At 36.4% G+C, this 12,990-nt stretch overlaps 2 protein-coding genes and 1 pseudogene across 3 annotated transcripts; all 3 read left to right on the top strand.

Moving 5' to 3' along the window:
- The first annotated feature begins 6 nt into the window (after positions 1-6).
- Positions 7-2,591, top strand: LOC114726675 (O-glucosyltransferase rumi homolog; annotated as a pseudogene).
- Positions 2,592-3,500: 909 nt separating this feature from the next.
- On the top strand, positions 3,501-10,171 carry LOC114726676 (uncharacterized). 2 transcript variants are annotated; one of them, XM_028913346.1, is made up of 13 exons: positions 3,501-3,699; positions 3,802-4,003; positions 4,321-4,395; positions 4,552-4,653; positions 5,136-5,176; positions 5,833-5,946; positions 6,325-6,439; positions 6,540-6,730; positions 6,834-6,950; positions 7,638-7,718; positions 8,044-8,282; positions 9,150-9,189; positions 9,409-10,171. In XM_028913346.1, the coding sequence occupies exons 1-13, from the start codon at positions 3,652-3,654 to the stop codon at positions 9,955-9,957; spliced, it is 1,914 nt and encodes a 637-aa protein (XP_028769179.1). In that variant the 5' UTR covers positions 3,501-3,651; the 3' UTR covers positions 9,958-10,171. The 2 variants fall into 2 exon arrangements, with proteins under 2 accessions (XP_028769179.1, XP_028769180.1); XM_028913347.1 differs by lacking the exon at positions 3,501-3,699 and having other exon boundaries at positions 3,924-4,003; positions 4,302-4,395.
- An 857-nt stretch (positions 10,172-11,028) lies between these two features.
- Positions 11,029-12,586, top strand: LOC114726667 (LIM domain-containing protein PLIM2c-like). The gene is made up of 5 exons (XM_028913337.1): positions 11,029-11,163; positions 11,470-11,569; positions 11,691-11,719; positions 12,092-12,181; positions 12,284-12,586. The coding sequence occupies exons 1-5, from the start codon at positions 11,029-11,031 to the stop codon at positions 12,584-12,586; spliced, it is 657 nt and encodes a 218-aa protein (XP_028769170.1).
- Positions 12,587-12,990: the final 404 nt, after the last annotated feature.

The raw sequence follows: 12,990 nt of genomic DNA, 5'->3' as shown, positions 1-12,990 counted from the left end.
GTGGTGATCCTGGACGGGAGGGTGTACGTGGACACGTATAGGAAGTCAATACAGACCAGAGATCTGTTTACTCTGTGGGGCATATTGCAACTCACGAGATGGTACCCGTCCAAATTGCCTGATTTGGAGATGATGTTTGACTGTGATGATAGGCCCGTCGTAGCTTCCCGGCATCACCGTGGACCACAGGCCAGCCCACCACCCTTGTTTCGATATTGCTCCGACGACCGGAGTTTAGACATCGTCTTTCCGGATTGGTCCTTTTGGGGATGGTATTATTTCATAATCCTGACATATATGTTTAAGAAAGTGCTTTTTTTTTTTTCAAAAAAAATCTTAGTACTCCCCCCCCCCCCCAAAAAGAAAAAACGTCATATCAATATCAACCAACGGAGTCAGAAGACATAGCAAAATTCAGAAAATTAATACAAATCAACCCACCCCTATCTTAACTTTTTCAGTCGAAACTTTAGCATCCTTATCCAATAGTTTCAACTTTCAACAAAAGATGAGGGGGGGCAAATCCAACTAGATGGGCATATCTCTCGATAGTAGCCTTAATGAGCTAATCAGCAACTAAGTTAGTCTCTCTAAGAATCCAAATTATAAAATGATTCCTAATGAATTTTCTTTTAAGAGAGGATATTTTTAATGAAGATGTACGATTTCCAGTCAGAATTTATGATGCAAGACACAATTCTTGATCGTCATATTTCCAGCTCATATGTTGTTTATAGTGTACTGGAATGCTTCCCCATTGCCCTTGCTTAACCCATGTTGTCTTGCATTTTCTCACACAACGATTCCGCAACCATCCAAACTAATCTCTCACCACAAAATTGATAACTTCATCTGGTTTTTCCGCAAAAGCACAGTCTAATAAATTGATTTCAAATGAGGCTTACTGTTTGCTATTTATAAATAATGCATTCCACATGTTATGTATTGATATTGATTGTGAATTTAGCTTGATATGCTTCAATTCTCTAGAATATAGATGTTAATCAAATCATTTTTACGCCCATTAATGTTGTGAACTCATGATAGGGCTGAGATAAATTTAAAGCCATGGAAAGATACATTAGAAGATATAAAAGAAGGGAACAAGAAGATCAAGTGGGAGGACAGAGTGCCTTACGCTTATTGGAAGGGAAACCCTCACGTGGCTCCTACCAGAAGAGACCTTATGAAGTGTAATGTTTCTAATGAACATGATTGGAACACTCGTATCTACGTTCAGGTATTCAACTTTCTATGTTTCAATAATCTGGTATGTCGATAAATGACAAATCATAACCAACATGCACGAACTCCTAATTCAGTGTGAGGACATTCTTTGACATGTCATGCATTTGTTGAAAGTACTTGATAACACATTAAAACTTGTGGCTATTTTTGATTGTGCTGATCAGTTTATAATATATGTTATGTGTTTGAATTCATGACAGGATTGGGTACAAGAGTCCAAACAAGGGTATAAAGCATCCAAGTTAGAGGACCAATGCACCCATAGGTAGGGAAGGGTCCTTTATCAGAAACCCTGTTGCGTTCTATTCCAAATCTGGTTTGTGAGGCTTGATTCCACAGCTAACTCATTCATTACATTGTATAGCTGTTGGATTGTGCCCTTTTCTAGCTCTTAGCCACTGAATCAAGCTAACAAAACAGATTTTGGATAGAAGAGAATATCAAGGATCAACTTTCCTTTATCTATAGCCATATTCAAACTTTATTTAACAGCAGAGATTTGTGCTGGAGTATCATTTTGTTTTGTTTGTTGTGGTTAGGTATAAGATATACATAGAAGGATGGGCATGGTCGGTGAGTGAGAAATACATACTGGCTTGTGATGCTATGACACTGTACGTAAGGCCAAAGTACTATGACTTCTTCATCAGAGGCATGATGCCTTTACAACACTATTGGCCCGTCAGTGATTCTTCCAAGTGCACTTCTCTCAAATTTGCTGTTGAATGGGGCAACAATCACACTCATCAGGTAATATTAACACTGCCACTTGAAAACCAAAACCAAGCCATTCTTGCTAAGTTATTAGTTTAATCCAAAGAAGAGAAATGTTTTGGTTTGAGCAGGCTCAGGCAATAGGGGAAGCTGCTAGCAGGTTCATGCAGGAGGACTTGAAAATAGACTATGTATACGACTACATGTTTCATCTTTTGAACGAATATGCAAAGCTGTTAAAGTTCAAACCAACAGTGCCTCCTACAGCTACGGAGCTGTGTCCAGAAACAATGGCGTGTGGTGCACAAGGAAACTGGAGGAAGTTCATGGAGGAGTCGCTCGTCAAGTTTCCCAGTGATTCACTTCCATGCTCAATTCCTCCTGATGATGTTTCCTTCCTGAAAGATTTCCGGGACAGAAAGCTAATGCAACCAGACAGGCACAACTATGGGAAAAGGAATATTGGCAGAGTCAAATCAAGGCAGAGTAGATTGGGGAATTTCTTCTGATACGGAGGAAATTATGCAGAGTTTCATACCTCCAAGGATTTACTTTGTTGTAACTTTCAATAGGTTCTTTGCATTCGATCATATTCGATCATATGATTTATTTGGTATATAAGATAAAGTGATGAAATGGAATTTACTTGTACATTTATTATGTTTCTCTTATTTCTTTTGCCTTCCCTTCTTCCAACCGTAAACCCTGTGATCCCTCAGACACAAGCGCTTCTTCCATCTCTCAACATCAGCAAACCCGATCTCTTTAAATGTCAGAGGACGAGTAGATTTGTTTTATAGAGGACATTTTGCAACTCATTGCCCTGGGGTTAAAGGAGGCGCTCCTGATATTTTGGATGGTAAGAGATGGTAATATTTGTGGGAACAAGGAGATGTATTCTTCTCCTTTTTCTTCTTTTTTATGGCATATCTGATGGGGTAAGACCATCAGAAAAAACTATAAGATATATCATAATATTAATATATATACTCCTCCGATCTTTAATATAAGACCCATTGAACTAATTTGTTTAGATTAAGGAAGTTAGGTAAGTTAGTTAATTATAAGAAAAGTGACATATTTTTTCCTAAAATACCATAGTCATCTTTCTTAATACCCCCTCTCTCTTATACTTAATTATGGTTGAAGGAGTATCCATGGGGGTAATTTAGAGAAAATTGATAAATATGAGGAATGAGTCTTATGTTTAGGACCAAAACTAACTCAAGAATTGTGTCTTATATTAAGGACGGGAGGAGTATATATATATATATATATATAAATGTATGTACGTATATATAAAATTCAACGTTATCTGGCACGTGCCGCTGAGGTGGCACGTCTCTATTTATACACGTAGGCATTCGAAAAATTCGCCTCCTCCAGTACGGAAGAGTTTGCTTGCTAGTTGCTAATGCTGTCTTCGTGGAGATGATCATAGGAGCCCAGTTCCACTAACCAGTTTTGTGGTGACTAGATTTTTTTCCCTCGTCCTTTTCCTTTCACCCTTTTTTTTTTTGGTTTTTGAATTTTTCTTTTTTCACCCGCGCGAAAAAACAATTTCTTTCGCTGCGTTCGCTTCCGAATTATTATATTCAGAGCGGTAATCATCTTCGAATATAATCTTCATAATCGGTATATCTGCATTCGTATGTGAATAACAGCAGGAGAACCCGGTGACACAAAGTGATGGAAACCAAGGATGGAGAAGAAATCCATAACTGTTCGATCAAGCTGGTAAAATTCTTGTTCCTTCGCTAATGTTCTCTTTCTAGTCATTCCCATTCATCTACCAGTTAAGTCAGCAGAGCAGTTCACTGTGTTGATATTTTATTACAGAGAAATTGTCCCAAGAGGCGAAGGGATAAGGTTTACATTGGCTGTGGAGCAGGGTTTGGTGGTGACAGGCCTTTGGCTGCTCTTAAGTTGCTCAGAAGAGCCAAAGAACTAAACTACCTGGTGCTTGAATGCCTGGCAGAGCGTACTCTTGCTGATCGTTATCGAATCATGGTTTCTGGAGGCGATGGGTATGATTCGCGGAGTAAGTGTTTCCTGGGAGGGCAACTTGTGTATTGCTACATCGTGGAATATCGAGATTCATTTCTAGCACTGAGCTCAACAACAAAATAAAAATTCTGAATGAAGTCTACTTTGTCTTCTTCATGCTTTTATTTCAGCCGCTTTTGAATGAGTAATGCGGTTATGTTTACGTCTGTATCTTCTACCTAAGCCGTGTCACCAGTTGCACCTTCTGAGTGATACAATCGAATTAGTGAAAGTTCAACTGATCTTTTTACTATGCTGTCTTTTTCATTTTTCTAATTTTAAGTTCGTGGTAGTTGTAAACTTCTATTGCAGTATCTGACTGGATGCATACATTGCTGCCTCAAGCTACAGAGAGAGGAACTTGCATAATTACCAATATGGGTGCAAGTAAGAATTTTTAAGACTTCACATATTGGATCACTTGATGCTGTTGAGTGTCAAGAGAGTTCATATGATAGCATAGTGCTTGTGGTTTGCATTGACGCAGTATCTAAATAGATGCATTTCATTTTTCTAACTTAGTCCTTTCTTTGTTTCTTAAAGTGGACCCGCTGGGTGCTCAAGCAAAAGTCTTAGAAATAGCTAGCAGCCTGGGGCTTAATGTTTCTGTTGCTGTTGCTCATGAGATATCCACCGCCAGTTTAGGTATTTAAATTTCATTGCACACTTTACTTTGTAGTTCAAATGAATTCTGCAAATATGAAGAGGCATTTTGAAATATCAATTCGAATGCAATTCTATTTATTTGTCTATGGAATTTCATTTTACCTACTATTACAACTTAGATTTTCCATTATGTTTGATGTATACTGGGTGATTGCACCTTTAGGAAGACGGTTTTAGTGCGACAATGGTGTGGAGATTGTTTCTGCTTCTTTGATTGATGAACACTTTGGAAGAATCCAATTGGTAGGAGCTGTTGCACCTAGACCTGATTTTATAATAAGCAGTTCGCACTTCCATTTCTAACTTTCTAGGACTTAACCTTATAGTTATATCTGCTTTCTGTTTTGTCTTTTGCCATTAGCTTCTTTAAAGGGCCTTTCTGAGGTTTTCTTATTATTCATTCCGCTTAACTTTGCGACATTAGATCTTTATAATATTCGAACTTCGTCTATTTTTTTCAGGTTCAGGATGCTTACCTGAGAGATTGCATAACATGGAGGGTGTAAGAATCTAGTCTCTTGGGTGCATCTGCTATCATATATTTAATGCATTATCTGTCATTTCTCTTTCTGGCTTCAAGTTATTTGTTGATAACCAACCAATTCTCTCTTTCTGCAGAAAATTGTCAATTTATTTTCCTTCATATTTGCTATTGAAGTGACAGCTTTGTTTTTTTCCTGTCTGGCTTTACTATTGCATTTTCATATGAAAAATCTTGACTCACGATATTTTTTGCATTGTTTCTTCATTTATTTAAAATGTACTAAGAATTAGGAGATGCAGGAAGTTGCGAATTTATTTTCCTTTATATTTGTTCATCGAAGTGACAGCTTTGTTTTTTCCTGTTTGCTTCTGCTATTGCATTGTCATTTGAGAAATCTTACAAAATTTATTGATGTTTCAAGAATTTAGGAAATTAGTGATAAATTTTTTTTTCCCCAGTTTAGTTGATCCTCAATAGTTGTTTAAAGGATTTGACCGAAGTTAATTGTTATTGCATATCATCTTTCTTTAATTGAGGAATTTAGCCATAATTAGAAGATATTGGCCCGTATTAGCCCATACAACATGCACATTAAAAGAACAAATTTGCATTTGCATTTTCATGACAATTGTGCTGTAAAAGTATTCAAGTTTTATATATAATTATTTGTGAAGGGTGTCAGCACCTACCTGGGAGCAGCTCCTATTGTTCGTTGTCTTGAAAAGTACCAACCAAATGTGATAATCACTTCAAGAATTGCTGATGCTGCTTTATTCTTGTCACCTATGGTATGGAATCTGATATTTTTGTCTCATCCTAATCCCCAGCTATTCCTCCATCGAAGTGTGTTCTTATTTGAAGGAACTGAATTGTACTTTTGTACAGAAGGATTCAGTTGTGGGATTTGTTGGGTTTGTACAATTATTCATATTTTAGGTTACAAAATAGATTCTTTAGTTTAAGGAGATAAATAGAGACTTCAACTAACTTATCCATTAAAGAAGATCAATGAAGAAAGTGACCCGGTGAGAGAGTAACAATAGGTTCTTAATGGGATTCATTGAATTAATTGGGCATTCTTTAAGGAAAAAATAATTTGTTTTCTGTGGAGCATGCTGCATACCAACTACATTAAATTTTTGGTGATTATGCTGGTATATGTGTAGGTTTATGAGCTGGGTTGGAATTGGGATGACTTAAATCAACTAGCACAAGGATCTCTGGCTGGGCACCTTCTAGAGTGTGGCTGCCAACTCACTGGTGGATATTTCATGCATCCAGGTCTGCTTATGTTGCATATCTCTTTCCTAGCATATAAGATACAACTTTGGAATTTGGGCGAATAAATAGATTCTCTTAAATTTCATCTTACACATTGTAGGAGACAAGTATCGAGATATACCCTTTGAGAAGCTACTGGATTTATCACTTCCTTATGCTGAAGTTTGTTTTGATGGACAAGTGTGTGTAGCAAAGGCGGAAGGTAGTGGTGGAGTACTAAATTTCGGTACATGTGCTGAACAACTACTTTATGAGGTTGGAGATCCTGGTGCTTATGTGACCCCTGATTTAGTAAGTTTAGTGTCATGTTGGTCATGCTATTTGACAAAAAGAAGGTACTGTTATGATCAGAAGATGGCATATGGGGAAAATTTTTCATCTTGTTCTTGAACAGGTTGTTGATTTTCAGAATGTTACTTTCCTTCCAATTTCAAGCTGTAGTGTTCTCTGCATTGGGGCAAAACCCTCCATTAAACCAGTTCCTAATGAACTTCTGCAGTTGGTTCCAAAGGTGTGATTTTTAATCCTTGTCTTCAGAAGAGCATGTAGGACTTGAATTAAATAAATTAGGAACTTACTTCCACGATCTTATCTTAGTTTTTCTTTTTCCTGTCATAAAAAGTGGTCCTATTGCACTGTCTTGTGTGGTGATAGTTTATTGTTTAGTCTTGGCTGTCATCCTGCTGTAGTTGTAAGATCCAAGCTACTTCTCAATCAACTGCATACTTTGTTTGAAATGTTATGCATATAATGGTCAACTTGGACATCTTCTGGACAAAAGAAAAAACTTTGACTTCTGATAACTTTTGAGGGTTATTTTACGGTGATGCTTTTCAATGGCATTAACATAGTGTATACCATACAATCTTACATTTCATTTTACTTTCTTTTTCATTTTAATTTCTTTTTTAAGTAAAAATATTTTGTATTGCATGCCCTCCTGCTGCATGAAAATTAGCTGCTCAATTTCAGAAACAATATGAAATAATTTAGGCTTTTGTTTTTTCTGAAATAATATTTTAGAGGCAGCTTTGCCTTCAGTCACCTTCTTCTTCATTATGTTTTGAGAGCTTGTTTGTGGCTTTAATTATGTAAGATATTAGCCGATATTTCAATGCACGATTTGTTTCCTGAAGTTTGTACAAAGGAGGCATTCGGTTTTTCCCATTTGTTTTGATGCATCATATACCTTTTTCAGGAGTGCGGATGGAAGGGATGGGGAGAGATATCTTATGGTGGCTATGAATGTGTCAAACGTGCTAAAGCTGCTGAATTTTTGGTAACTTTTACAACCTTTTCATGAAGCAAACATTCAGACCAGTGAGACGTAATGATTCTTTTTGTTCCGTGTACTTTAATGAATTACTCCCTGCGGCCCTTTTTATAAACTCCAATTAATTAATTTATGCAAATTAAGAAAGTTAGTTAAAATTAGTTAACTCTCAATAAAAATAACTAGTTAGAGGAGCTAAGTTGACTAGTTAGGAAGTTTTATAGTTAGTTAAGGTACTAGGTGAAAGAAATTAATGCTTTGGACAAAACATGCAACTGCTTGGTCCTTGCTGCTCTCCATCAATTAACATTTTGTTCATGTACTTGATTAGGTTAGATCATGGATGGGAGAATCGTTTCCCAATCTTAACTCCCAAATTCTTGCTTATATAATTGGAGTTGATAGCCTAAAGGCTACCAGCATTGATGCAAATTCTTCATCCTGGGAGACTAGTGAAGATATAAGGTTACGGATGGATGGACTGTTTGCACAGAAGGAACATGCTGTCCAATTTACTAGAGAATTTACGGCATTGTATACAAATGGGCCTGCTGGTGGCGGTGGTATCAGGTCAATGCTCTTCGACATCCTCCATTTAAGTCTAGTATGCAAAATTTTTTTAATTAAAGTTCTTCCTGTGGAGTATTTATATATGTAAATATTGCGTCAGGGTTCAATTGACAGTCTTTATCTTCTTATTTGGCATTTGACGAGTTCACAGGAAAAAAAAAAGCTGAAATTTTAATTTTGCATCGAATTAGCATTTCTGAATTTGTTGGAAGCACCAATAATTACGTAGTTATTTCTATGTTGTCAATATAACCTTCCACCATGTAATTTTGATCTCTTCTGGCGTCTTTGCGGTCATCTGCTAATTTGGTCTATTGCTGGTTATAGAGGGATTGAATGGCGCTTTTATACTGACGCATTGCGTCCTTTTGTTTTGTTTTGTTTTGTTTCTTCGTCTTTTACTTTCTTAGAATGATATATTCTCTATTCTTAAATCTAAATCTTTCTGAAATGAAAATTTCTTTTATAAATATTTATGAAAGAAAAAAAATGTTCTGAAATCAAGGAAGAACTAACCGCATATGTACTTTTTCTGTCATTTAGTTTTGTTGCCGGATTGGTCATTGATAGATTGTTGTGAAGAAGAAGTATCAAGTATATAACCTGCAATTTGCAATTTCATTAGTTTCACTTGGCTTTTGAAAACTGTTCCTGTTTTGATTGCTATCATATAAATGGATCATTGCCCGGTTAGCTGAACTTCTAAATGAGGTGGGTCCCAAAAATTGAAACTGGGTTTGTTTGAATACAAAGAGCTACTTTATTCCGTAAACTTAATGATAGATATTTTTCCTTCTTGTTATGATCTTCGATGCCCAATAACCTTTATAATAACTGTGATAAGTTTTTCCTGTTTCTTGAATGCAGTACTGGAGTGAAGAAAGAAATTCTTCTAGAAAAGAGATTGGTATTCTTCTCTCTCTTGACCACTGTTATACCCGTACACGCATATGCCTGCACGTAAACCTCACTTATGTGCACTTTATAATCAAAACTAAATAAATTTTCTGTTTTCATCCTTTAATCTTGTTAGATTATATTGTTTATTTATTTATTTTGCAAATAAAATTAGTGAAAAGTTAGAAGGCCGTGATTTCTTGACTAATCAAGACACTAATCCCTACAGGTTAGGCGAGAGGATGTTTTCTGGCGAATTGATGTGAAGAGCTGCAGGACAAGCCCTTCAGATAAAGTGGTCGTTCCTGAATGCAATCTGACTCATACATTGATATGGCCAATACATGTACAAGCTGAAACTGACAATTCTTTCTCAGAATTAGCTTCACCTGCCCCTTCTGGCCAGAAGATTCCTCTGTACCGCTTAGCCCACAGCCGAGCTGGTGATAAAGGAAATGATTTAAACTTTTCTCTTATCCCACATTTCCCCCCTGATGTTGAGAGGTTGAAGCAGATTATCACGCCCCAGTGGGTAAAAGCAGTGGTCTCTCCTCTTTTGAAGTTGTCTGCTTTGGACTTAGATGCAGGAAGTGAAAGATACAGATGGATGAATGATAATGTTAAGGTAGAGATATATGAAGTCAAGGGAATCCAGTCGTTGAATGTTGTTGTCAGAAACATCCTAGATGGTGGCGTCAACTGCTCTCGAAGAATTGATCGCCATGGAAAGACCATTTCAGATCTCTTTCTCTGCCAACAAGTAGTATTGCCTCCATGATCGTGTCTGCCATTGGATGACCTTGGCCTCATGAGTTTTACCCATTACGACAGTTTCCTTATTTTTCTGTATTTGTCCAGACTAAATCCCCTAGAGGGCATTAGTTTTCATTTGTTGTTGAGAGCAGTAATAAGGTTTGATCATCACAAAATATGTTCAAGCCTGGAACTTGCTTTGCTTGAAGCAGGCTAGTATAGTCTTTTTAACGTTTTTTTTTTTTTTTCCCTTGGGTAATAGTCTTTTTGATGTTGAAAACTTGAAATTGAACCAATGGGTGGAAATGGAAGGAGCACATAAGCAGGAGGATACACCTGATATCAGTTTACATATTATTTGACATTTAATATGAGTGGTTTAAATTTTATTATTTTATAATTCTTAATTACTACTTTTAAATTCACAGTTAAAAATTATTATCGAATATATGTGAGAGTAAGTGCAAATATAAGACGTTTTTAATTAAATTAGTAATATAGCGTAAAATATATCAGAACGTAATACTTATGTTAAGGATACAAAATAAGAATATTAAAAATACAAAATAAATTAAAATTTTGTAAACTTCAATATACTGTTTTCGAGAGGAACCCGGTGCACTCGCGCCATTTTAAAAGGACAATTATTTGGGCACAACTATCATTTCAACCTTAAACTACACTCTAAATTTAAGTATCCCTGTTGGCGTCTCAGACTCATTGATTTAATTACTTATGTGACAAGGGTTTAATTTAATTAGTTATGTTTAAATGCATCATTCTTTAATTGTGGAGCCTTGAAAAAGTCAAAAGGAAGCAACCCTTCATTCACTCCAATCAATTGGATTGCATCCACAAATCACGCCTTAAGTTTTCCATCTTTGTCTCAAAATATTTCCTAACACATAATCTAACCCAATCAACCAATGGCTCTGTTTTATCGTTCCATTTTGTAGTATGAGTCCTGTCTCTTTCAGCATCCCTTCAATCCTCAGTTATATCGTTTGGGTCAGTTAAGGAACAGCAGAAACACACATACAATATACAGTACATATATTTGTACGCACGTTGTAATTTGTTTGTTTAAGGAAGAGAAATGGCATTTACAGGAACATTGGATAAATGCAATGCATGTGATAAGACTGTGTATGTGGTGGATCTGTTGTCTCTTGAGGGAGTTCCTTACCATAAATCTTGCTTTAGATGCAGTCACTGCAAGGGGTTCCTTTCGGTATCCTCCTTTGTTTTTATGTCTGTACTATTTCTTTTGCCGATTTTATCCTCAGTTTCATGTCTTTTTCTTCAAAAATTGATGAAATTTAGTTTACATGTGAACTATGACACATCTTTTAGTCTTAATAATTAGAAGAAGTGGTGATAAGAATTTGATCTTTTTAGAGGTCCTATTGAGCTGGAATCAATTTGAGTCAAGTTCAGTAAATTCATAAAGAGGATGAAATTCTCAGAATCTTGATATTTGAAAGTTATATTTAAACTGCAATGAATGTGAATCAAACAAAGTTAATATGATGGGCAGATGAGTAGCTACTCCTCAATGGATGGAGTTCTGTATTGCAAGCCTCATTTTGAGCAGCTTTTCAAGGAATCTGGAAATTTCAGCAAGAACTTTCACACAGGTAATGACAACATGATCAATCTTTCATCTCATTTCATTTCTTTCAGTGTTAAGCAGTGCAGATTATTGCTTCCATTCATAAGTTTCCATTTAACTGACAAACTTTTTCACAAACATTGCAGCAAAGTCTTCTGAAAAATCACATGAGACGGTATGCTCGATATCCTCCCTTTTTTGTATGCTTTTTCTAACAAACTCTAGGATATTCTTGGTAGAAACAATATAAGAGCCATCTGATATTATTATTGAAGAATGAGGGTTCAGAGTTTAAGTTTATTTGCTGTCATGATAGTTAAAAATTGATTTAGTTGACTGAAAGAAGCTTATGGGCATATGGCTGAAGGTATTTGTATTTGTTTTGAGCCATCCGTATATAATGTAAAAACTCTTTAAGAAGTCGCAAGCCGTGAGTAGCATGATTTATTCATCAGACTCTGTGCAACACATTGACCCACTGTAATCGTTCATTTGCAATACTCTTGCTGAAATAACCTTTTTTCTCCTCTTCCTGGGATGTGAACAGAGCAAGAACTCAAATAAACTCTCTTCATTGTTCAGTGGAACCCAGGACAAATGTGCAGTTTGCACTAAAACTGTCTATCCTCTGGAAAAGGTTTGTAATTTCAAATGCTTCCCACTCAGAATTGTGATGTAAACAGGAAGAAAAAAGTTGCAGGCCTTGTTAAATATAAACTTGTGTTTGTTGTTGCAAAAGGTGACACTGGAAGGAGAATGCTACCACAAGACTTGCTTTAGGTGTGCTCATGCAGGGTGTCCTCTCACACACTCCTCCTATGCTGCACTTGATGGTGTCCTGTATTGCAGGCACCACTTTGCTCAACTTTTCATGGAGAAAGGAGATTACAACCATGTCAAGCAAGTCACTGCTCACAAAAAGAACACTGCTTCTCATGATCAGTCTGACCACCTTGCAGATGGCTCTCACTCAGATGAACATCCATCTCAGGACCAAAATGAGGATGACACTAAACATGAACAACAAGATGCACAATCTTGAATATAAGTTGAAAATGAAACAAACAATGAAGCATATAATTATTTCTTTGAAAATTCTTGCGTATACTCTCTCTAGAGTCAATCTAGCTTCTTTTCCCTTCACTTCTCTCCCCTTCTTTTCTTTTTCAAGTTCTGTACCATTGATTAAACTGTACAAATTACACAGAAGCGATAAAGATGAGAGTAAGAAGTATAGAGAGCATTGATTTTTTGTGAAGTAGTGCAAAGAGCTATTGGATGTTACTGAAGGGAGGTTGTTTCAGCACATTGTAACACTTACAATATCCACTTCTACTGAATTTTACAGGCTCATTGTACAGCTAGCTAGTACAGCATATACACTTAAGGATTTCTCGTACTGCAATTTTTTTCAGGAGTCTTTATGTTTGGGGTTGCATGACCTTT

The sequence above is a fragment of the Neltuma alba genome, unplaced genomic scaffold (genome assembly GCF_004799145.2).
Source record: "Neltuma alba isolate B1F8T4 unplaced genomic scaffold, ASM479914v2 tig00012398_pilon, whole genome shotgun sequence".
NCBI classification, from domain to species: Eukaryota; Viridiplantae; Streptophyta; class Magnoliopsida; order Fabales; family Fabaceae; genus Neltuma; species Neltuma alba.
Note: the sequence above shows the minus strand (reverse complement) of the source record. Positions and strands in the feature narration are given on the sequence as shown.

What these genes read in the sequence shown, in the direction of transcription:
- LOC114726676 (XM_028913346.1), top strand. Translation starts at nt 3,652, where the DNA reads ATGGAAACCAAGGATGGAGAAGAAATCCATAACTGTTCGATCAAGCTG. An exon ending in GATTGCATAACATGGAGGGT is followed by an intron (nt 5,177 to 5,832) that starts GTAAGAATCTAG and finishes TTATTTGTGAAG; the next exon opens with GGTGTCAGCACCTACCTGGG. An exon ending in TTCTTCTAGAAAAGAGATTG is followed by an intron (nt 9,190 to 9,408) that starts GTATTCTTCTCT and finishes TAATCCCTACAG; the next exon opens with GTTAGGCGAGAGGATGTTTT.
- LOC114726667 (XM_028913337.1), top strand. Translation starts at nt 11,029, where the DNA reads ATGGCATTTACAGGAACATTGGATAAATGCAATGCATGTGATAAGACT. An exon ending in ACTGCAAGGGGTTCCTTTCG is followed by an intron (nt 11,164 to 11,469) that starts GTATCCTCCTTT and finishes TATGATGGGCAG; the next exon opens with ATGAGTAGCTACTCCTCAAT. An exon ending in CTGTCTATCCTCTGGAAAAG is followed by an intron (nt 12,182 to 12,283) that starts GTTTGTAATTTC and finishes TTGTTGCAAAAG; the next exon opens with GTGACACTGGAAGGAGAATG.